Source organism: Alternaria arborescens (assembly GCF_004154835.1).
Source record: "Alternaria arborescens strain FERA 675 chromosome Unknown contig_48, whole genome shotgun sequence".
In the NCBI taxonomy this organism is placed as follows: Eukaryota; Fungi; Ascomycota; class Dothideomycetes; order Pleosporales; family Pleosporaceae; genus Alternaria; species Alternaria arborescens.
In genome coordinates this window covers 88,287-111,192 of record NW_021167903.1, presented here as the reverse complement: position 1 = coordinate 111,192, position 22,906 = coordinate 88,287, and the positions used below count along the sequence as shown (strand labels likewise).

The following is a 22,906-nucleotide window of genomic DNA, read 5'->3' as shown; positions in this document are numbered from 1 at the left end:
AGTATAGCTATGTAAAGAGCAATGACTTAACTCTCGGTCACTACTTGATTCTTCTCTACTCTCCAGCGGATTGGATAGCGCCATGCTTACTCGCTACACAAAACCCAAGATGCGATGGTGAAGGGGCGTTGGAACCTGCTTTGAACCAAACAGTAGATACCAAAGTAGACAAGAGTCCTTGACAACCTAGGCGCAAGAACGACTGATATTTACAATACACCAGAACAGTGCTTTATCCCCCCAAACCCCCAACCGACCTCAAGGCCCACCACTCTCCGGCCAAGCCGGATCCTCCACCCTCCTAAAGCACGCCACAAACTTCAACCCCTTATTCCTCTCCACCTTCTTCCCCTCCTCAGTCTCCACCCTCATCGCCTTGACACACTCATCCATACCCACGCCCTCGACCCCATCCACCGTCTCCCCCTCCTCAAACACCCTTTCTACACGCTCAAAGCTCGGATGTTTTTCAAAATGGCCCCTCATCCACACATGCAGATCCTCGACATCGGTAATCGTATAAACGATACCCCCGGGACGCAGCACATAGGCGTATTCTGCGTTGAGCGTCCACGAGACGATGCGCGCCTTGTGTTTGCGCTGCTTGAAATGTGGGTCGGGAAAACAGAGGAAGATTTTACCGAGTTGGTGTTTTTGGAAGAAATTGGGGAGGAATTTCATCGTGTTGGCGCGGATGCAGGATGCGTTTTGGTAGGCATTTGTTGATGCGTTTTGCACGCGGAGGGCGCGTACTTTTTCTTGCACGTATTCTGTTACCGAGGTGCGAATTTCCATGCCTGGCGAAATTTGTTAATTTTTCCATAATCATTCGTATGTGTAGAGTGTTTGTTGGCTGTCCTTGTTTTGCAACCGGGTTCTTTTCTGACTATGGGAGCTGCGGGCATGTGAAGTTGTTGTCCTTACCTAGTATCAATGTATCCGGGAATTTGGGTGCAAGGGCGAAGAGTAGACCACCAAATCCACATCCAATGTCTGCGATTTCGACATTTTGCGTAATTGCATTAAGCTTCTGCTGCTCTTCAATGCTAACATCATGTGACTCATTCTGCGCCTCTCCCATCTCTTTCTTTGCATGTTTGGCGTACTTGGGGTACAGACTGGCCCAGTCCATGTCTGCGGGGCTCGTAGGGCTATGTCCATGTTAATTGACTGTTTTCGGGAGAAATCAAAACATCAAAATTAATCTTACTATGTGAGAGAGTGATCTGAGAAGGGATTTGCATGGGCGCGTTGTCTATAAAACTTCTTCTTGGGTAGTGCGCCTTGTTGCTCATCTGTTTGGAGGGATTTCCTGTATTCTTCGCGCCTTGTGCGCTTTGCTGGTTCGCCTGGCATGTTTGCGTGATGTTCGAATATAGCGGCAAGTTGCTGGATGGGCAAGTAAGTTTGTTGGTGTCGAAGAGTAGATGCACAGGCGCTGAGGTAATAGTCGATTACGGTAGTTGCGTATCACGAAGCGAGTTTTTTGCTAGCGCCAGGGTCTCTGGTCCACCAATGCAGATTGGGTGAACACAACAGCCGTTCGCGCAACGATGCGCTGCTTTTCTTGCAAATCGCCAAGTGACGTAATACTTCATGACCTGGGTGTTCCAGGGACGTTACTATAGAAAAGCCCTACGACCTTATCGCACGCTGCACATGGTCCGTGGGAAAGAAAATACGATACAAGAAGTGTGATCAAGCCCGGTGTGTGCGCCCAAATGCTAAGTCCTAACACCCAAATGCCCAAATTCTCGTTTCAATCATCAACATTATCGGAATTCAATTGCGCCCTGACATCCAAAGTCTTGGACGTGTTCCAGTTGGAGCTTCTGGAACCTAGCGATGGGGTCAGCACATTTCTATATCGAGGGATACATGGGGGATGGGACTTACTTCTCGCTCTTAGCGTGGAAGTAGATGCCCTCGATACCACCCGAGACCTGGTTGAAGCAGATGTAGTAAAAGCCCTCAAAGCTCGCTCCGCTTATTGTTCTGACGCGGTGGTCTGGCACGAGGAAGTATTCCTTCCATCGCATGAACAAGTGCTCCTTCTGCATCCAGTCCTTGGTCACCAGTTCTTGGCGCGAGGAGTACTTTGACAGCGGCTTGTATGCAGGGAACCGCGCCCAATGTTGTCGGTCGACCTTTTCGTTGGAACCCCATTCCGGGTGCTGGGTAATGAATGTGTATTTGCTTCCGATGATCTCGCCCTCGAAGTATGTCGTCAAGCTAGGATGGTCTTCGGTCAAACCTAGGGACTAGTTAGCCTGCTAGCTCTGTGCATTGTACTGTAAGACGTGTGCGTACCTTTGATGCGCAAGTAGCCACACATGAAAGACTCGCGCATGTCGACGTGTTTTATCTCGACTTCGACTTCATACTTCTGGCGGTCAGAGGTTTGAGTGCCCACGAAGCGACTACCGGGCCGAAGGAGGGAGGACGATGTGTTTGGTGTAAACTGTATCGCCATCAGCAATGTTCGCGTTGCGCAATGCTCGGTCTGCATGCTGAAAACAACGCACCCTTTGCGCAGGAAACGGCGACGACAGGTGATTGGCGAGCAGCGAAACTGGCGCTGCCGTGGAAAGCGGCGAAGCCTGAGACGTGCGTTGCTCGTCGGTGCCATCGTCGGTCGCGGTCATTGGGGTGGGTATATCTCTGCTTGGTGCTTCTATGTTGGTGCTTGATATCTTGCTGTGGGTATCGTCGGGCGCCTGGGTAGGCTCGCGCGAGCTTTGCGGCGATGGCGTCGGCTGCTGCATGGGCACACTTGGACTTGGTATATCATTCAATTCGTGGGTAGGGATAATGCGCGCATCTTCTGGCGGACAGGTCGTGCGGCCAGCGATGCTCTCGTGCTCCACCGGCGAGACCATGGCTTCGTCGTCGGGCGTCGGCATCGTCCGATAGCAGGTGCGAGGAGATTACAAGCAAGGTACGGGTCGGTTATACATGAGACGGAGGGAAGATGAGAGTGCGATTATACAGTACAGAGGTGCAGGGCCAAAAGTAGTGGCGATGGGCAAGTATGCATGTTGGATGGATGACTTGGACTCGGCGGACGTGTCTAGGCGGTTAGTGGGTCGCTGAGCGCTGCACTTACGCGGGGAAAAGGCGCTAGTCTCACGTGGGATGACATGGGGCCAAAACCCTGAACGCCTACGGCCGGGTGGGTAGCATAGGAAGCCTTTATCTGATCTTGTTGTGAACATTTGTGAAGCATGTTATTGTTCCTTGCCAAGTGTGCTATGGCGACTTTCCGAGCCGCCCCGTCAGATCTAGCGAGTCGTGGTCAGATGACCTTGCGGCGCCTCTCTTTCCTACATCATCATCCCCGACAGGTTCACGGATACCAGGTGACACTAGCCACAAACGTTGTGGTTCCTCTAGTTGACTCCATACGCCGTCCTTGCGTCATTCGACGTCAAGCTGCGGTTGTGCCACACTGCAGTGGCTGCGCGCTATCGGCAAAAGCAGCGTTGCTGTGGCTCACATGTGGCAGCGAAAGACCTAGATTGGCTTGATCTGTAGAGTTGTGAGTTTGCATGCTCGACATGCGAATGCGCGCTATGCGTACCTTGAAGTGAAGAGATATCAAGGAGAAGACCAGAGCCTTGAGGTCCTGTACCAGGTAGTAGAAAACACGGAGGCCTTCTGGATCCGACGAGTCCTGCACGTCCTGGAGGGAGCCGATCTTTGCAGTCTGCAATCGTCAATATCAAGACAGGTCATGGGCATGGTCAAGCCTACCTCAAAGGAGATGTGTTCACTGCCTAACCGAATTTCCAGCTCTTGACGACCATCTTTGTTCTTTTGAGGCCACTTTGTGTCATCTTCTCTGGAGCACTGATTAGCAGATGGTTGTGTGCGCTTCCATTGCTCGACGTACTTGAGAATTTCACTGTCCTTGACGATGCGCTTGATTTCGGCTACCAACGCATCGCTGACACACACTAACGATGCGTTAGAAACTGGCAACGTCGAACGCAGGGCATTTCGTACTCTCTTTCCGGATAAGGCTATCGTTGCGGTAGTTGGAGTTGTTTGCATAACGGGCAGATGCGCTGCGGCCATCTCCAAGCACCCGAAAGTCGAACTCTGATCAACAATCAACTTTTCTCATCCGCAACTCTCTTGCAGACAGTACGCACCCAGGAACTCGTGTCCAAATCGGCCCTGGTGGCCAGAGCTGCGAAAATGTTAATAACTGCACGTGCTCTCGAGGCCGATAGGCTGCATACTAGTATCGAAGATAGAATGGCTCGTTGGTGGTCATGTTTGCGGATGGGTATGGCTGATGTGTAAAATTGCGCGTATAGAAATGCGCCGTGTTCAGCTGCGCGTCGTGGTGTTGATGTTGGACGGCAGCAAGGTGAGTTGGAGATCTTGGCGGCCGGACCCCTGCAAGCCTAGCGAGGGCGGCCTTGGAGCGACCATTTCTCGAGCAGACACCTGGAGGTAAACAGCCAAGTCCAGCATTGCACCCCGATACCCAAGAAGCAACCTCTTCGCGCCAGGGCAATTCCGTCTCTTCACCCCCGCCACCTGCCTGCAGCTGCGCCAAAGCTCACGACCCTCCGCACCCGCCCAAGTCGATCGATACACGTAGCATCCCACTTATTCTGGACACCAAGGGACACTGAGGGCTGAAGGCCTTTGAGAGTCACGTTATCGCAGCTGGATACTGTATATCTCGGGACCATCGCACATACCAGAGCCAGACGGGCATCATGGCGGCCTTCCTCGAGAACTCGTACAGTCTGGTAGGAACACCTGGCAGTGGGTCTGGGGACATGGGGAAGCTGACGGAGAACAACAGGTGCACCAGGACAATGCTGCCGACGTACCATCACAGAATGAGCTGAAGAACGCTCTGGAAAAGGGCAGCGATGAGCAGAAGATCGAGACTATGGTGCGCTCTTGCAATTGCAGTGCCCCGCGATGGTGGTAGTGAATGCGACCGTCTGACAGCTTTACAGAAGAAGATCCTCTCGATTATGCTCAATGGCGACCCCCAGGCCGGTTTACTCATGCACATTATCCGATTCGTCATGCCCAGCAAGTCGAAGCCGCTCAAGAAGCTCATGTACTTCTTCTTCGAGGTATGCCCCAAGCACGACGCTCAGGGCAAGCTACGGCAGGAATGGATTCTCGTCTGGTAGGACATGATGCCAACGCCGAGTGCAACGGCTGCTGACTGTGCTAGTAATGCGATTCGATTCGACCTGCAGGCGCCCAACGAATACGTACGAGGAAACACATTGCGCTTCGTGTAGGATACACCAAGCCACCACCCCCGGACATTGCTGATGCACGCAACAGAACCAAGCTACGAGATGCTGAACTTGTCGAGCCCCTACTACGTAAGAGCCATATCCTCCACTCCCCCAAGCGTCATGCTGACAGCTGTAGAACCGGTGCGTCAGTGCCTAGCACACCGACACGCATACGTACGAAAGAACGCAACCTTCGCTATCGCGTCCATCTTCACACATCTCCCCGAACTCATGCCAGATGCGCCCGATCTTCTGGTCACATTCCTAGACGACGAGAACGACCCGACTTGCAAGCGCAATGCCTTCGCCGCCCTCGTCTCCGTCAGCCATGAAAAGGCTCTCGAATACCTCAGCACCGTCTTTGACGCCATACCCAACCACGAAGAGCTTCTTCTTCTCGCTGAACTAGACTTTATCCGCAAAGATGCCATTGTGAACCCATCCAACAAGGCCCGCTACCTCCGCTTGATCTTCGACCTCCTCGAATCCCAAGTCTCGACCGTCATCTACGAGGCCGCCCACGCCCTTACAACCCTCACAAGCAATCCAGTCGCCGTAAAGGCTGCTGCAGCAAAGTTTGTGGAGCTGGCTATCAAGGAGCCCGACAACAATGTCAAGCTGATTGTCTTGGAGAGGGTTGACCAACTACGACACAAGAATGAAGGAGTCCTTGATGATCTGACAATGGAGGTTCTCCGTGTGCTGTCCAGCACCGACCTGGACGTCCGGAAGAAATCGCTCAACATCGCAATGGAGATGATCTCAAGCAGGAATGTTGAGGAAGTCGTCCTGCTGCTGAAGAAGGAGCTAATGAAGACCGTGGACGAACAATACGAGAAGAACCCCGAATACAGATCGCTCCTCATCTCGTCGATACACTCCGCCGCCATCAAGTTCCCCGAAGTCGCAGCAAGCGTCGTCGGATCACTCATGGACTTCATCTCCGATGTCAGCAGCAATGCTTCTGCAGTCGACGTCATCTCGTTTGTCAAGGAGGTTGTTGAGCGCTTCCCAGATTTGAGAGCTTCCATCATCGAACGACTGGTCTCGACTCTTGGCGAAGTACGCGCCGGCAAGGTTTACCGTGGTGTGCTCTGGATTATCGGAGAGTTCTCCCTCGAGGCCAAGGATATCCGTGACGCATGGAAGGGTATCCGTTCATCACTTGGCGAGATTCCCATCCTTGCTTCTGAGCAACGACTGTTGGACGATGCATCAGAGGGCAAAGAGAGCAGTGAACAAGTCAATGGACACGCAAAGGCAGCTCCAACCGGATCAAGGAAAGTGCTCGCTGACGGCACCTATGCAACTGAAAGTGCTCTGACTTCCTCCGCCGCTGCCAAGGCAAAGCTCGAGGCGGTCAAGAACTCACAGAAGCCTCCACTACGACAACTTCTCCTCGACGGCGACTATTATCTTGCCACAGTTCTGTCCAGCACTCTCACCAAGCTCGTCATGCGCCACAAGGAAATCTCAAAGGACGACGCTCGCACCAACGCACTCCGCGCCGAGGCCATGCTCATAATGATCTCAATCATTCGTGTTGGCCAGTCGCATTTCGTCAAGACGTTTATTGACGAAGACTCCATCGACCGTATCATGTCCTGTGTTCGTTCGCTCTCTGAGTTCTCGCAAAGAAAGGAGCTTGAGACTGTCTTCTTGGAGGACACTCGGAGATCATTCCGAACAATGGTTCAGACGGAAGAGAAGAAGCGAGCAGCCAAGGAGGCTTCCGAGCGTGCAAAGTCGGCTGTCAACGTCGATGACTCTTTCAACATCCGCCAGTTAAAGAAGAAAGACGCGGATGGCAGTGACGGTGTCGAGCAAGATCTAGAACTAGCCACTGGAGGCGACACTGCGACTGAGGATCTCACATCCAAACTCAGTCGCGTCGTACAGCTGACTGGTTTCTCAGACTCAGTCTACGCAGAAGCCTATGTCAAGGTGGGTCAATCTATATTTACCGAGACTGTTAGCTGACTTTACCAGGTTCACCAATTCGATATCGTTCTCGATGTTCTTCTCGTGAACCAGACAACTGAGACATTACAAAACCTCACTATCGAATTCGCAACACTCGGTGATCTCAAGGTAGTCGAGCGCCCTTCAACGCAGAACGTTGGACCCCACGACTTCATCAACATTCAAGCGACGATTAAGGGTAAGTCTTTCTCCATGAGTGTGTCGACTCGTATGCTTACTTTTGCAGTCTCGTCTACCGACACTGGTGTCATCTTTGGAAACATCATCTACGAAGGGTCAGTCATTCACCTCGACAAGTCCGCAACGATTGCTAACATTGTCGCAGTGAGAAGGGTGTTGACTCCAATGTCGTCATTCTCAATGACGTCCACGTCGACATCATGGACTACATCAAGCCCGCGCAATGCACAGAAACGCAATTCCGGACCATGTGGACGGAGTTTGAGTGGGAGAATAAGGTCAACATCAACTCCAAGGCCAAGACGCTACGTGATTTCTTGAAGCAACTCATGGCATGTACCAATATGAGCTGCTTGACTCCAGAAGCATCAATGAAGGGCGACTGCCAGTTCTTGTCAGCCAACTTGTATGCCAGGAGTGTTTTTGGTAAGCCTGCACAGCCCTACCATAGACTTGCGCCGCTAACAGAAACCAGGTGAGGACGCTCTGGCCAACTTGAGCATTGAGAAGGAAGGCGACAGTGGTCCTATCACCGGGTTCGTCCGCATAAGAAGTCGCTCGCAAGGCTTGGCATTGAGCTTGGGATCGTTGAAGGGTCTGAATAAGGTTGGTGTGGCATGAGTTCCCGGCTAAAAAGCAACTTATCACCCGTCTGGGGTAACGGGAGATGGGCGTTTTGTTCCTAAAGAAGCGGTAACAAAAAGGAAGGCTTCTCGCTTGGCTTTTAGTCCTGGAGTGTTGCATTTGGACGCGTTGAAGCAAAGACATGATGGACAGGGTGAATGCTAATATAGCATTGCTGCATGTATTGAAGACTTAAGAATTCAAGATCTCAATTCTGATTGTCATGTGAATGAGGGTTATTGGCTTGATGTCTAGTCCGCATGCATGGGTGGTGGAGCTGGAGATGCCTCGGCTCGCGTCCCACGCGCAGGTTCCAGCGGGTCTGTTTCCTTTTTGTTTAGCACGAGTGATCCGCAAGGATCCGCCCTTGCAGCGCAGGGCACGTACGCATGAAGCGTGACGGTGGTCAGCTTACCTCGTTGTCTACTAATCTCGACGTTTGCTTCCTGGTCCTTGTTACCTTGCACAGCATGCTGTGCGTCGTCTTCTCTTGACACTCTACAATAATCATGGCCTCGATGGCTGGTACCGACGATCCCTTTCGAGACCCTCTGCTCGATTCCACTCCTTCGCAGCCGCCCATGAATGCGAATCCGTCGCTCAACGTCCCCGACACACTCGCTGTTGGCAGAAATGCTTCCTTGACTCTTGGAACCGATTCCCTCATTGTCCTAGGTACGCAGCGCCAACCACGGCCTGCGAATACGCGACTCACGCGGGTACAGATGAAGCGCTTCTAGAGAGTAAAAGCGCCGGCTGCTGCGGCCTGTCTCTTGCTGGCAGTAAGCATATGCGGACAAGATGCAGACGGCCCAGTCCCCGCTTACGCAACCGCAGAGAACAAATCCACTCGTTCCATACCCTTTTACAACATCCTCTGGGCCGAGCACTCCGAGGACGGCCAGGTCACGATACAATATGCGCAGACCCTGTCCAAGAAAGCCGTGCGTCCCGCAATCGTTAGTTACGCCCTGGACAAACCCGACAGTCGCTTGACGGAAGCTTGGATAGAGAAGCTGCTATCGCGCGCCTACGGCCCCTCGCAGCGACGCAAGCGAATCAAAGTACTCGTGAACCCTTTTGGCGGACAAGGCGGCGCCGTCAAAACCTACCACAAGCAGATTGCGCCTATCCTGGCGGCCGCGAGGTGCGACCTCGACGTCGAGAAGACGACACACAACGGGCACGGCGTAGAGATTGCACAGAGCCTCGACATTGAAGCGTACGATGTGGTCGCGTGCTGCTCGGGCGACGGCATCCCGCACGAAGTGTGGAACGGACTAGGCAAGCGTGCAGACGCTGCACGCGCGCTGCACAAGATGGCCGTCGCGCAGCTCCCCTGCGGCTCTGGCAACGCCATGAGCCTCAATTTCAACGGCACCGATGATCCCAGTCTGGCTGCGCTGGCCGTCGTAAAGGGGATCCGCACGCCGCTCGATTTGTCGAGCGTGACGCAGGGAGACCGTCGCACGCTGTCATTTCTCTCGCAGGCGGTGGGGATTGTGGCCGAGACGGATCTGGCGACGGAGCATCTAAGGTGGATGGGTGCGGCGAGGTTTACCTGGGGGTTCTTGGTCCGTCTTGTGAGCAAGACGTGTTATCCGGCTGATATCGCGGTCAAAGTCGAATACGACAACAAGACTGCCGTGCGGGAAGCGTATCAGAACGAGGCGAGTAAACCACCGCCTAGTTCCGATGAGCGCATTGTGCCTACGCCCGATACCGGTCTTCCAGCCCTGAAATACGGTACCGCGAACGACCCTTTGCCCGCTGGTTGGCAACTCATCCCGCACAACACGCTTGGAAACTTTTACGCGGGCAACATTGCATACATGTCTGCCGATGCAAATTTCTTCCCGGCTAGCTTGCCGTCAGACGGCTGTCTGGATCTGATTCGTATCCGTGGCGATATTGCGCGCCATACCGCTATCAAGACGCTGCTTGCGATTGAAAATCACACGTTTTTTGATCTGGAACATGTGGATTACACCAAAGTGAGTGCGTATAGGATTATTCCCAAGAATCAGAAGGCTGGGTATATTAGTATTGATGGGGAGAGGGTGCCGTTTGAAGGGTTTCAGGTCGAGGTGCATAGGGGGTTGGGGACGGTGTTGAGTAAGAGTGGGCATTTGTGTGAGGCGAGGGGGGTGTGATGTTGGTTTGGGTTGAGGGTTGAATGGTGTTGGGGTTGGGGAAGAAGAAGAAGGCTATTGAGGTTCTTCTTCCTCTTCTTCTACTTCTCATCTTTGCTCATGTTGAACTTGCAGAGGGCGTTTCAATCTTTTTTCTTTTCTTAAAGCTTAGGGATACCATTTTCCTTTGTGGTCAGATTGGCAATTCTAGATTTCTCGTAATAAGACCAATGTGTTTTTCTCCATTTAGCAGATGTTGAGAGTAGTAGTAGTAGTAGTCAAGTCTGTGTTTCTTCCATTACCAACATCATCATAACTACACGACACAGCAAACGTTGTTGTTATTGTTGTTGTTGTTGTATATGTCTAACCTTGAACGCGTACCCCAGCTTTCTATTACACGAGATTAACTTTTGTTGTCGTAGGCTAGGGAAGCTGGTTGTTTTGGAACATGACTCACGTTTACTATCGAATTTTATTTTCGCCCACGCCCACATCTTTCCCCCTCTTGCTTACCCACTTACCGTAGTTTCCACACCGCTATTTCATGGACACATCGAGGGTCAGGATCTGTTCGTGCCATGATTGTCTAGAAGAGAAACACAACTCATCAATCTATATGAGTCTATTTTCCAAAACTCCATCGAACACCAATAACAACTGTTCATCAAAGCTGCTTGGCGCAGCGGAAGCGCGCCGGGCTCATAACCCGGAGGACGCTCGATCGAAACGAGCAGCAGCTAGAACATTGTGTCTATTCTTTTTGTGATTTTTTTTTCCCTTCCATGAGTGAAGTGGGCACATTTTGGTCAGATGACTATTTTTGGGCGGCGGGAGGAAAGAGAGTCTAGCCAGATTGTTAGTGAGGGCACCAACCTCATATTTTGTTTACATGTGTTTTCCCCCCTCTCTTCTGTTGATAGCAACATGGCTTGTTTCCAAGTTACACATCAAGATTGTAACTCTTGAATTCAATACGATCAACAATCCCAGCGCTCAAGAATGGAAACGGGCTGCATATTGTTCGATAGCAAAAGCGAGAAAAGATGAAGGGGAAGAAAAAGAAGCGAATCGTCACTGTGGTATATATCAAACGACAAAAACAGACAACCACACGCTATGCAACAAGACAAAATCCCTCCAATACATCTACCACACGTACTCTCTCTCTCTCTTTCTCTAGACATTCCCTCCCTCATCTCATCCTCCATCGTCCCACACCACTCCCATCTCAAGACGCAGTAACAAGCACATAACTAGTAATAGCATCCATCCTCTCCTTTGTCAACTTGAGCCCCACCTTCAACAACTCAGTCGCAACCTCCTTCTCCCTCCTCTCCAACTCATTATACCTGTCCCTCGTCAAGAGCCACGCCACACTATCATTCTCCGCCGCCACCGTCCCCGTACGATCAGTTTCGCTGAAAAAGGGCAATTCACCACACGTTGTCCCCGGCAAGATGACTTCAAAGAAGCTACCCTGATCGAGCTCGTACTCTGTGCGCAGACGTCCCTGTTCGAGGACGTAGAAGCCGTCTGGGTCGTCGCCGCGCGAGTACAAGACGGTGCCCGCGGGGTATTCTTTGCGCTCAAAGTAGGGCGCTACGGCGTGCCAAAAGTCTTCGTTCTTGGTGGATACGTCTTCGAAAGTTTGGAGGATGATCTTGAGGGGCTGGGCAAAGTTGCGCCAGCGCGAGGGAGCTGGTACTGCTTGGCTGGGTTGATTGTTGTTGCTGTTGGTGTTGAGCGACGAGTTGTCTACTATGGAGAGAGAATCTTCGCCAGACTCGCGCATGGTGGAGCGGGCGGCGATGAGGCGGGCGCCGCGGCGTGGGGAGGAGAAGACAGGGTTAAGGGAGCTGGCGCCAAAGGAAGTGGGGGAGCCGCCTGTCGCGATGGGTTCGTTGCTTGATTTGCCATTACCGGATATACTCATCGGCGGTGTTGTTTGGGATTTTGACGAGTGGCGGTTCCAGTGCTTGTGGAAGACTTCTAGTAGCTCGTTCTCACAAGATTCAAGCGCCGTATTTAGGTCCTCGAAGACTTGTGGTGGAGGACATTCTTCATCGCCATCTTCGTCGAGCAGACCAACGTTTTGGAGGGCGCGACCGACGGGATCGGCAAAGGAGACGCCGGAGATGATCATTTTGACGTTCTTAGTGTTTAAGATACGATTGATTCGTTGGAATCCCTCCGAGCTGGAAAAGTCGACGTCCATGACGTTTGTAAAGTCGACAATGATGAAGCTGATGGGGTTCTTCTCAAAGTTGTCGTCGTCAATCAATGAGCGCATGTACTCTTCCACAGAGACAATGGTTCCAAAGAACAGGAAACCGCCTAGCTTGATGGCGCGGATTTGACCTCGCACCTTGTTGAGATAGCGAGAATCTGAGCGCGGGCGGCGAACAGTGGATTCTGCAATCATGCCGCTGTATGTTCCTCGAATAGCTGAGTGGCGCGAGCTCTGCACCACATAGCTGACGCATGCAAGGACGATACCCACAAAGATGCCAACAACAAAATCGTGCACGCCCATGATGAGTACAATGGCCACGATGGTCAAGTACTCGAGTTTGTGACACTTTCCGAAAGTATCCCAAAGAGCTTCTTTCATAAGATCGATACCGAGGAGGAAGATTAGCGCGCCGACCAGGCAGATGGGTATGTAGCCGACCATGGCTGGCCCCGCAACCCAGACTGCAGTTGTCGCACAGGCAAGCAAGATACCTGCGAGTCGGCTGTTCCCTCCGTTGTCAACAAACATGACGCTGTTGGCGTAGACTAGGTAGTTCTAACAATATGTTAGCAATCGTCGTATAGCATTTCAAGACAGTCCTACCTGAATACTACCGAGGCAACCGGAGAGGGTGTTTGAGATGCCGTGGGCGATCAGTTCCCGGTTGACATCAAGGTTGTCCTCTCGCACCGCAGCACCTAGAGCGGGGACGTTGATAGGAACGTGGATGATACCGAAGAAGGAGAGGGCGAACATGGTCGGGATAGTGCTGGCAAGTGCCGCTCCATCTATGCTGCCGAACTTGAAGTAAGAATAGAATCTGTAAAACTTGACGCCCGCTTCGGGTGTCTCAAAGATCCAACCTGCGTTGCGTACAGGCTCGAGGTCTTTGTGCAGGATGCCCTTGACGATGAGGTAAAAGACAGCAAATACAGTGATGAAGAATGCGGGTAGAACGAATGGGCTCTTGGACAGGCGCCGTAGGACCATGATGGTGATGGCAAGAGCAAGAGGCAGTGTCCACAGATACCAGGTGTCTCCAGAGAACAGCTTCTGCAGGGTAGGTAGATCGTAGTTGAGATTACCCTCGAGACGCGCGGAAACCTCAATGCCAGTAACGACGAGGAAGAAGCCAACACCTCCGATGCAGCCGATCAGAATGTGCCTTGGAAAGAAGCTGACGAGATTGCCTAGCTTGAAAGCGCCGAGGGCAAGGAAGATGAGACCGGTTAGGATGGAGCTCAAGCAGTAGGACACAATGGTAGTGGCTATGATGGCCTCTGGTGGCTTGCCTTCCATCTGCTCCATGATGGAGTATGCCATCTTGTGAAAGAAGGGCACCACCTCGATCATCTCGGAGCCAACACCGCCCTTGAACACGGAGAGTCCCAAGGAGTAGCAGAGCTGCGATACGATGCAGCTGACGAAGAAGATGGAGATGCCATCCGGGCCGGTGTTGCTGAAGATGGGCGCGCCCAGCGGAAACAGAATATAGCCATAGGACAAGGCGTCCAAGAGGTTCAGGAGGAGTCCAAGGAAGACGGCCGATGTGATTTGGACGGTGCCGAGAGCGCTGGAAATGAGGGCATCCGTGGTGTAGTTCTTTGGGTTTGTGAGCGACTGGCCCACGCCCAGAATGTGTTGGCGGCCAGCAGCAAAAGTGTGCTTGACGCGTTGAGGCAAGCGCAGCTTTGACTGTGGTGTCCACGAGTGGCTCTCCTGTGCCTTCTGCTTTTGTTGGGGGCCCCCGCGCGACAGCCTAGTTTGGGGGAGCAGAGGGGTCCGCTCAGTATCCTCGACGACGACGCCAGGCACGTGTGAGTTTGCCGGCTTGGGGCTGAAGAAGCTCTTGTCCTGCTGGGGCCCGATAACGGTGTCGGGCGTTTCGGCCTCGCTATCCTCCTCGATGGTGTCGGTCCAACGACCCGTGTCTATCGACCCGCGCCCCTCGTCGTTGTCAGACAAGGGCGGTCTGTCTTGGTAGTCTTCGGCTTCGAGGGCATACGAGGCCAACTGGGAGCTTCTCTCGCGCACGCCCTGCGACGAGTACTGTGGGGTATCGGCGGCGAAACCATGCGACGTCTGATGCGCAAACGAGCGGATAGGATTGCGCGTATACGATCCAGAGAGGTGCCCGGAGGCGATTGAACCCCCTCTTATCCGGCGCGGGAGCGAGTGTCCGCCATGCTCAGCCTGCGACGGATCCTGGGCGAAGTCGGCTTCGTTGACGCTATCGCTGGTGAAGGGAAGCTGTTGCTCTGCGGCGGGCGAGTCGCGAGAGAACAGACGTGACGGCATGGCGCCTGATTAAGAACAATTCTAGGAAACAACCAAAACTCAGCGAAGCATCCCCAGGCCCAAGCAGAGATAAGTGGAGAGGTGGGCAGTAAGGGACTACCGGCCGCTAAACACAGCTGGAGGCGGATATAACAATGCCTCGACGCGACGGAGGTGACAATCAAAGAAGCTTCCTCGGACACCAGACATGATAGTCAAAGACGGTCAGTTACAAGGATTGCGCGGCTTGTCGGAAAGCATGGGGCGCCGCAATTGGGAAATTTTCTGCTGAGAACCGCGAGAATCGAGACCCAGCTCGGTACGTCACCGGCCGCTAAACCCGTCGCAACAAGATTCATTCTTTCCTCTTCCGTGCTTCCCATGTCTCAATTAGGTTTCCCTCTAGGACTTCCCTCCATCCCCGCATCCTGGCCGCCTGCCCTCATCGACAATGCATTTCGTCTTCGCCTGCGCGCATAACGCAACATGGCGTCAACATGCTCTGACATGTGAACATCACCGTTTTCGCTGCCACTCGCTTATGCACCTCAACCAATGCCGCGACGAATCCCACACGTTCATGCATCGCGGAGCGCACCGCGCAGACGTCTAGGTGGATCCACTTTCGTCATGCGAATTGTCAAAATCCGTCTATACGAGTCAGAATGCTGTCTGTTCTAAACTTCCTCACATTCTACACACAAGAGAATCGACCTTGGGGTTACATTCGATGAAGCGGAGCCGCAGTCCCGTGTACTGTGTGAGTAAGCAAGGTAAGCCAGCACTTGTGTATGCCCGTGGCCGATAAAAGAAAGGCCGTCCCGTGTGCTTCTGGCTACATTCAACCTCTCTCAACAGCCCCGCATCAATGTTAGTCAAGTGCATACACAGTTCCGACAGGACCGTCGTCTTGCGTAGGCTTCGCGTGCAGGCCCAGAAATCCGCGGAAAACGGACACCTGCGTTAATGCCTCACGCGCCTCGACGACATGTCTCCTCTTCCACGCCCAGGTCGACCCACAAGCAACGCCACCACCCCCACGGATTGTGCATCTCTCCTCATTGTTGCGCCAGTGTAGTTCCTGGAGGAGGCGACTGAAATGACGGAAGCTCGCTTGGTGGTGCCGGTGGTAGTTCAGACGGCTGAGCGGAACTGTAGGTGTGCTGGCTGTCGTGCATATACTTTTGATAATCTGACATTTGTCCCTGATCCGGATTTTGAGGCAAGCATCCAGCTATGTCTTGAGCGTATTTAGATGCCGCTGCCTCTCTCTTATACTTGGACGCCCTCCTTGCGAAGAAGACGGCGGCTGCCAGCAGAGCCAGCCCTATGACACCGCTGATGACAATGCCCGCAATCACACCTCCAGTGACACTAGGATCTTCTCCAGTATTCCCCACAGCAGCAGATGGTGACTTGTTTGGTGCCTCCGTCCCCATCGTAGGAGTTGAGGCTGTCGATGCCGACGATACTTTGGAAACCGGTGCTGTAGTTGGCAGACCTGCTCGACTTGACGATACTGCAGCTCCCATAATTTGTGGCAACTTTACCACTCCAACGTTACTCGTACAGCAAGCCGTGCTATCGCCACAACACCATCGATCGCTATCGGCTCGTCCGGTGTCGCAGGGCGTTATACGTGCAATGCCGAAGGAATCTCGCACTTGGTCGCAGACGTTGAGACAGTTGGGACTGTCTATGTTGTCGTCGGCGCAGAAATCAACGAAGAATCTGGACGGGCATCAGTGTCAACCGTCATTCTATAGCACTCATATTATCGACTCTGCTTACTTTGTTTCTTCCACCCCATCTGTCGTTGTTGCTCGGTTCTGGCACAGGCCGTTGGGCAAACATTCGTCCATTGTGTCGCCAGCCGTAATGTTGCCTCCGGCGACATTGTCACGGAAGATGCCACAGCATATCGTTGAAGGGCCGCCGGACTGACACGGTTGATATTGGTTGTAGATGGGATCTGTGGGGAGCGCTGTTCCGTTGGCCAAGTAGCACGTTCCGACTATGCCGGTCTGCGCGACTGTTGGCAAGACGAGGAGTGAGAGTGAGGTAAGAGATAATAGGGACCGCATGTCGGGATTCTTCCAGTTAAAGGCCCCAGTCTATCAACAGCACTGGGAAAATCGCTAAAAAAAAAGAAGGACTGAAAATGGGAGAAATCGAACAACCAAAAAGGAGGGGAAAAACAGTTCAAGAGCGCTCCCACCTAAGTCAACCCCATGGATAATGCCCATGAACTACGGCTAAGATTGACTATGCAGAGTCATTTGTGGATTAGTTCATCGTTTTTCTGCCTATTCATTTGTCTGGGAAATGAAATCGTCAAGGCCTTCACGATCCTTTGAACAGGAGGAGATTAGCGTAGGTCGCCTAAGGCATACAGCGACGACTTGCGACACCTCGCGCTCCAACACCATAAATTAGTAGTGTAAGATGCAGGTAAGTACTGAATATGGAAAAGCCAATATCAACTGATGGACAAGAGTTGGGTACCAGAGCGCTTGAACTGTTGGAAACATGTGCATCCCGGACTGCACACGTCTCTTTTCTAGATGTATTCGGTAGCGGAGATACAACTTGGCCTTTTCACAACCATCGAGACAGAAAATGGCATAGATGGGTAAATGATTGCAGCAAAGACGAGGGAAGAACAGCAGAGGTCGATATCTTCCCTGGATCGGTCAGGTAGTGAAGACACGACTACGTTTTGCTTGCTTGCTTTTGGGAGGGAATGGAATGCACCACTTTTCCCACGCGTGGATTCATTATCTTTCCGTCCAAATCTCTGACGACTGACAATTCCCTGCGCGTTTGTCTAAACTTCGCAGAGAAACTGGTGTGTCCGCATAAGGACCGAGCAGCATGGTACTTTGGAATCACATCGCCCTTGGCATCACCCATAACTCCGTCTATCTCCGTCACAGTTTGTCTTGCAATGCATGCGGCTGACTCTATATCCGTCGAGTCGTCGACTCAATCTTCTGTGATCACTGTTGGCAGCAGTATAAGAAGGCGTCGATTCAGTGAACATGGTGCTACCTCCAAGCCTGCACAACCAGCCCGAATCACTTCTCCAAATATGGCAAACCACTTACCTGTCACCTACCGCGCACTGCAGGTCGATAGTGTCGATACGGGCCTCCAGATCGTTGAGAAGCCCATGCTCAAGGCCGACCCAGGAAGTGCCATCGTTCGCATCGAAGCCGCCAAGATTCTCTCCTACCACCTCGAAGTGTACAACGGCGAACGTCCCTATTCATTTCCAACACCCATAGTTGGTGGCGGCAGTGCTATCGGTCGGATTGCTGCCGTTGGGCCTGACGCCACGGCTTTGACCGAGGGTCAACTTGTCTATGTTGATTGCGTAGTCCACGCGCGAGATGATCCAGACGCGTTCTTCTTATCTGCAGTTCACGACGGCGGAGCACCAGGCAGCAAAAAGCTAATGCAACATGTCTGGTGCGACGGCGCATTTGCCGAATATGCAAAGTTCCCGCTCGAGAACTGCATTGTTCTAAACGAGACAGTCTTGTGCAAGGAACTGGGTTACCCAATCGAAGATCTCATGTACATTGGCTACCTGATGGTTCCCTTTGGCGGACTGCGAGACATCAGACTCGAGCCTGGAGAGACCATTGCCGTGTGTCCTGCCACAGGCGGATACGGCGGTGCAGGCGTGCAAGTCGCGATTGCCATGGGCGCGACAGTCATCGCCATGGGCCGCAACGAAGAAGAACTTGCAAGACTGAAACAGCACGTGCTCAAGGGCACTCCAGGCGCTTCCATCGAGACCGTGAGAATCAACGGAGACCAGGCTGCAGATCTAAAGTCCCTCCAGAGCTTTGGTATCATCGATGCTGTGCTAGATCTCACGCCGCCGCAAGCATCCACGTCGACGTATCTTAGAGCTGCGACGAGTGCGCTTCGCCGGAACGGACGGGTCAGTCTAATGGGCTTTGTGGAACGGCCGGTCGTTCCGGGGCTTTGCGTTTGGCGCAACATTACGCTGAAAGGGAAGATGATGTACGAACGGGGTGATCTTGTTCAAATGGTTAAAATGCTTGAGCGAGGGTTGTTTTCGAGGACGGGGACATTTGTCGAGACTAAAAGCTTTGGGCTGGACGATTGGGAGACGGCTTTTGATTGGGCGAGTAAGCACACTGGGATTGGGAGGCAGGTTGTTCTGAAGCCTGGTGTCAAGCCTTGATATTGCATGGCTACCGTGTTTGGTTTAATATACATTATTCACCAGGCTGTGCAGAAACGTCTTGCTCCACATTGTTCATGTTGGCTGCGGTGGAGGAAGGCAAAAGCTAACCCACCGATGTAGTCCTCTACCCACGGCTGCTTACCAGTACACAAACTCTTCAACGTTTTTCTTCTTGACGATATGGCTGCACGTGCAATAGCACTCGCCTGTATCTGGTGATTGGGTGTGCCGCGCTTGCATCCTTTACGGCAACGACGACATGTAGAATCGGACATTTCTGCTTCTCCCCCCACTGACCGAACTCAGTCACATCCTCGTCGGCGACGCACGTATCGTACATTCCGTAGGGCACTGTGAAACGCACGGCGCTCGCACCCGGCTCAGAAACATCCGTCAAGTTGACCGTAGGGACATCGCTCGGCGAGGATTGATATGAAGACGGACCCGAATATTGGAACCAAGTGAAATTCAGAGTCGCGCCCCCATCCGGTGAGTACGAATCCGAAGCATCCAGCGTCACCTTTTCCCCACCACTAACGTTGAGATGCAACGCATCCGGGCCAGACGTTCCATTCAGCAACACAACGGGCGGATGCGTGGTATTAGAACCAGGACTCCAAGGGCTGAGCGTCCACCGCATTCTAGCAGCAAACTCGTGCTGAAACGCATCGCGCCACCTCCACACCGACGCGTGGTTCGTAAGAAACATCTCGCCGTTCAAACCTTGTGCCATATCCACAGCATCGCCGTACTGCTGCGCAGCAGCATCGCCATTGAGTGGGTTACTCGTGTACCTCCCACCCCAGCTGCCCCACTCCGGGTACTCGGGGTTCCCCAGGCCGTTGGGAATATGGTAAAGCAGACTGGGCGAGTCACCTTCCATCAGATACGCGACGTCGGGATATTTTTTGCCTAGCTCGCCTACTTGGATGTTCTCCGTGAGCCACGCCTGCGACACGATTTCGTTGTCTGGACCCCCTGGATCTACGGATGTGGAACTCATGCCGATCCACGCTGCGACTGGGTATTGGTTGAATCCATGGCGCGAGGCAATGTACCGCATACTAGGGAAATTGCGACGGATCCAGGGGCCTGTGTCGTCTTGATCTGAGATGGCGTAGGCACGGAGTTTGGAGGTAAATGTTTCCAGTTCTGAGGCTGAGCGAGTGCGGTTTACGGTCCAGAGTGCGGAGGCGAGGGTGTTGGCTCCGCCCCAGAGCTGTACGTATAGTGGGGATGGTGAAGCGTCGACGGCGTTGATGAGCATTTGGGTGCCGTTTGTGATGTTCGCTCCGTTCTCGAGTTGATGTAAGGCTTGCATGCCGTAGACGGAGGGTCCGCTGCCAATCTTGCTTTTCAAGTCGTCGACTGTTGGGAAGGATGTGTTGCTGTGTGATTGCAGGTTTGAGTGGATGGCTCCGTATGCGTCTACGATGTCGTGGATCATGTTAGGAAGTGTGGCATTGGGAAGCCAGAATGAGGTTATTGCTACTAAGCCTTCAATTTGGTAGAGATTGGAGTGTACGAGTAGCCGGACCAGAGACATTGAGTCGTCGGGTTCATTACCAATGTCTGTGAGGACGAATATGCGGTTCTTGACTTCCGGGACATGTTGAGTAGAGCGAGCATCGCGCGGTGCGGATGAGGCGTATGGGAAATTTGATACGGCGCAGAGGCCCCCAAGCAGGAGTGTATCAAACCTCATACTGGCAGAGTGACCGTGGTCCCGAAAAATGGAATGGAAACTTATTTGTTGCGGGATGATGTTCTATGTTCGGCACTGGTGCGGCCCGACTTTACTTGCCATGGTCGCGGCATTGAGTCTGGTATAGATCTACAGCCTCCAACGTCACTCCTCCATCGGGTATCGGCTATCCTGCCTATGTTGAGCGCTGGTATTGATCGTCGGAATGTGGGGTAAAACCTGGGGTCCGCCAAGACGGAGAAAACTCATTCCTGTACGACCGTCCAATCCCTTCTTCCTGAGCTTTTGGGTCTCTGCGCTTTTTCTAAGTCTCCCTCCAGCGGGGACACAGCTCGAACTGCTCTTAAGGCGATGTAAAGCCTCAGTAGAGGATTCTTGAATCCCATCTGAGACTAAGTCCATTGCAAACTTGCCTCCTCGAACTCTCCTAACACGGTACAATAGCTATATAACAGAGTCTTCGAGACAAATACTAGTATTCAATCGAGGTATAAGAAAACAGATTATACAAGTGAGATCACTTGAACCCGAGCTTGGTGGTACGCTGCCAGCAATAACATCGCGGCTGCACCTTTCGCATGAAAATACCCAACCCTTTCAAAAGCACCCTCCTGTTTTTTGGAGCCCACTACGCAGATTCCGTCTAGTGTCATCCAATACATAGAGCCGTCCCCATTTTTCAAGAGCACAAGCAGTTGAACGTCGACCGCTTGATCAGCGTAGCAAGAAGGCGATTCCGCAACGTCAAGCTGGACGCTGATTAACTCATCACTGTTAATATAAGTTTCTCCGGAGAACGAGGTCGAAACCTTTTTGCCTAAAGTGGTGCAGGCGTTGTAGTATCTATCGTGACCTTTCAGTCCTCTATACTGGACAGCGGCTGGAACGAGTCTGCATTCCACGAGGGCTGAGCCTTGTTCTACTTCTCCTGAAGACTTTGTCGATATATAGAGTTCGACTACTGCTGCCATTTGATGATCGATATTGCCGTTCGAGTATGCAAAATTGTCACAACGGCTTGACAAGCTCGCCCAACTCCAACTTGGTGCGCGCCAGACGCTAGGCTTCGAGATATTACCGTCTGAACGCCAACACAGCTCTTCGATGAAGTTTGCTTTCCAGAGACCAGCAACCAGGCAATCGTTCGTAGCATGTCCAACGTGGTCTGCTACGCCAACTAGCGCAACCAAGATATCTGACTCTTTAGTGATGCCGCATGAAGTGTAATCCGCCAGAAATTCCCACCACGCGTTGTAGAGCTCTCTTGGCGTAGTTTTGGGAAGAGTGACATCCTGCATAGGTCCAACGCTGAGTTTTGGCCTTTGAACTTGAATGAGTTGCTCTCTGAAATAGTTGATTCCCTGGAATTCTTGAAAGTTTGGATTTTCCAACACTGCATCGTTTTCGTGTGTGAGAAATGTTTGGCACTCCCAGAAGAGCAGGGATTGTGTGAAATGCAAGATCCGTGGAGAAAGAAAACGTTCTTGAGCAACCCATGCCCTTTGATTCAGAGGCGCAGCATCGATGGCTTCATAAGCCTCGACATGATTAAAGCCAAACAGGTAGAAACCTGGGGTTAGCCAGCGTGATAAATAGTGCTCCCTTGACCACGTAGCCTCGACCATGACGGGTGTGACTTGTTCGGTGTCGCGATCAAGAAAAAGACCAACATCTCCATTTTCAGCGCCAGTGGCTGCAATACAGAGTTCGGCCTTGCTGTAAACATCGCGCATACGAGAAGCTTCAGCTGCCCAGTCGTGTAAGTCATCCTGAAAAATGCACCTTTATATGGTTAGTGACTGCGAGGCTAGAGAGAGATGCGGCGGCATTACAGAGAATCAATCCAGATATATTGGATGCCGAATATCCGTGTTATTGCAATGGCGTCCTGGAAAGTTTTTGGCAGAGAAGACAGAGCGATGCCTTCTTTGAGCATCTCCACAGTAGATTTTGTCAGCATGACATGTTGCGGGTTCTTGCCCCAGCAGTGTGAAAGTACAATGTAGGCGGATCCGGCGATCATCTCGACACTATCGCAAAGGCGTACTTCTTCTTCCCCAGCAGATCCAACAAATATGGTTCTAGTTGGCATGTAATCATTATAGGGTGCGATACGTTGACATTGCGAATGCTTTTCTCGGCATTGGTGGTACCGATCCTTCAAGAATGAAAGAGCTGTAGCATCACCCGTGTTTTGAGTGATATGTTGATAATGTAAGTCAGGCCTTGCTTTACTCTAGAGTCAGTCTTGGATAGATAGACAACATG

General features: G+C 52.4%; 10 protein-coding genes across 10 annotated transcripts; 3 read left to right on the top strand and 7 right to left on the bottom strand.

Moving 5' to 3' along the window:
• Positions 1 to 258: 258 nt before the first annotated feature.
• On the bottom strand, positions 259 to 1,356 carry AA0111_g11366 (tRNA (guanine-N(7)-)-methyltransferase; the record flags this gene model as incomplete). The annotated part of the gene is made up of 3 exons (XM_028645222.1): positions 259 to 797; positions 925 to 1,151; positions 1,211 to 1,356. 3 exons carry the CDS (start codon positions 1,354 to 1,356, stop codon positions 259 to 261), a joined length of 912 nt encoding a protein of 303 aa, XP_028501073.1.
• Positions 1,357 to 1,772: 416 nt separating this feature from the next.
• Positions 1,773 to 2,903, bottom strand: AA0111_g11365 (hypothetical protein; the record flags this gene model as incomplete). Its single annotated transcript, XM_028645221.1, has 4 exons — positions 1,773 to 1,839; positions 1,897 to 2,254; positions 2,311 to 2,461; positions 2,526 to 2,903. 4 exons carry the CDS (start codon positions 2,901 to 2,903, stop codon positions 1,773 to 1,775), a joined length of 954 nt encoding a protein of 317 aa, XP_028501072.1.
• A 610-nt stretch (positions 2,904 to 3,513) lies between these two features.
• AA0111_g11364 (hypothetical protein) lies at positions 3,514 to 4,279 on the bottom strand (the record flags this gene model as incomplete). Its single annotated transcript, XM_028645220.1, has 7 exons — positions 3,514 to 3,528; positions 3,581 to 3,706; positions 3,754 to 3,841; positions 3,893 to 3,956; positions 4,006 to 4,101; positions 4,155 to 4,192; positions 4,245 to 4,279. 7 exons carry the CDS (start codon positions 4,277 to 4,279, stop codon positions 3,514 to 3,516), a joined length of 462 nt encoding a protein of 153 aa, XP_028501071.1.
• A 454-nt stretch (positions 4,280 to 4,733) lies between these two features.
• AA0111_g11363 (Coatomer subunit beta) lies at positions 4,734 to 8,063 on the top strand (the record flags this gene model as incomplete). The annotated part of the gene is made up of 10 exons (XM_028645219.1): positions 4,734 to 4,766; positions 4,823 to 4,915; positions 4,983 to 5,161; positions 5,210 to 5,275; positions 5,326 to 5,366; positions 5,416 to 7,223; positions 7,269 to 7,440; positions 7,489 to 7,537; positions 7,588 to 7,868; positions 7,918 to 8,063. 10 exons carry the CDS (start codon positions 4,734 to 4,736, stop codon positions 8,061 to 8,063), a joined length of 2,868 nt encoding a protein of 955 aa, XP_028501070.1.
• A 512-nt stretch (positions 8,064 to 8,575) lies between these two features.
• AA0111_g11362 (hypothetical protein) lies at positions 8,576 to 10,219 on the top strand (the record flags this gene model as incomplete). Its single annotated transcript, XM_028645218.1, has 3 exons — positions 8,576 to 8,741; positions 8,792 to 8,848; positions 8,904 to 10,219. The coding sequence occupies 3 exons, from the start codon at positions 8,576 to 8,578 to the stop codon at positions 10,217 to 10,219; spliced, it is 1,539 nt and encodes a 512-aa protein (XP_028501069.1).
• A 1,210-nt stretch (positions 10,220 to 11,429) lies between these two features.
• AA0111_g11361 (Uncharacterized protein) lies at positions 11,430 to 14,732 on the bottom strand (the record flags this gene model as incomplete). Its single annotated transcript, XM_028645217.1, has 2 exons — positions 11,430 to 12,989; positions 13,038 to 14,732. 2 exons carry the CDS (start codon positions 14,730 to 14,732, stop codon positions 11,430 to 11,432), a joined length of 3,255 nt encoding a protein of 1,084 aa, XP_028501052.1.
• Positions 14,733 to 15,769: 1,037 nt separating this feature from the next.
• On the bottom strand, positions 15,770 to 16,795 carry AA0111_g11360 (hypothetical protein; the record flags this gene model as incomplete). The annotated part of the gene is made up of 2 exons (XM_028645216.1): positions 15,770 to 16,442; positions 16,503 to 16,795. 2 exons carry the CDS (start codon positions 16,793 to 16,795, stop codon positions 15,770 to 15,772), a joined length of 966 nt encoding a protein of 321 aa, XP_028501068.1.
• Positions 16,796 to 17,802: 1,007 nt separating this feature from the next.
• Positions 17,803 to 18,930, top strand: AA0111_g11359 (hypothetical protein; the record flags this gene model as incomplete). Its single annotated transcript, XM_028645214.1, has 1 exon — positions 17,803 to 18,930. The coding sequence occupies one exon, from the start codon at positions 17,803 to 17,805 to the stop codon at positions 18,928 to 18,930; it is 1,128 nt and encodes a 375-aa protein (XP_028501031.1).
• Positions 18,931 to 19,090: 160 nt separating this feature from the next.
• AA0111_g11358 (hypothetical protein) lies at positions 19,091 to 20,638 on the bottom strand (the record flags this gene model as incomplete). Its single annotated transcript, XM_028645213.1, has 1 exon — positions 19,091 to 20,638. The coding sequence occupies one exon, from the start codon at positions 20,636 to 20,638 to the stop codon at positions 19,091 to 19,093; it is 1,548 nt and encodes a 515-aa protein (XP_028501032.1).
• Positions 20,639 to 21,141: 503 nt separating this feature from the next.
• AA0111_g11357 (hypothetical protein) lies at positions 21,142 to 22,661 on the bottom strand (the record flags this gene model as incomplete). The annotated part of the gene is made up of 2 exons (XM_028645212.1): positions 21,142 to 22,420; positions 22,471 to 22,661. The coding sequence occupies 2 exons, from the start codon at positions 22,659 to 22,661 to the stop codon at positions 21,142 to 21,144; spliced, it is 1,470 nt and encodes a 489-aa protein (XP_028501035.1).
• Positions 22,662 to 22,906: the final 245 nt, after the last annotated feature.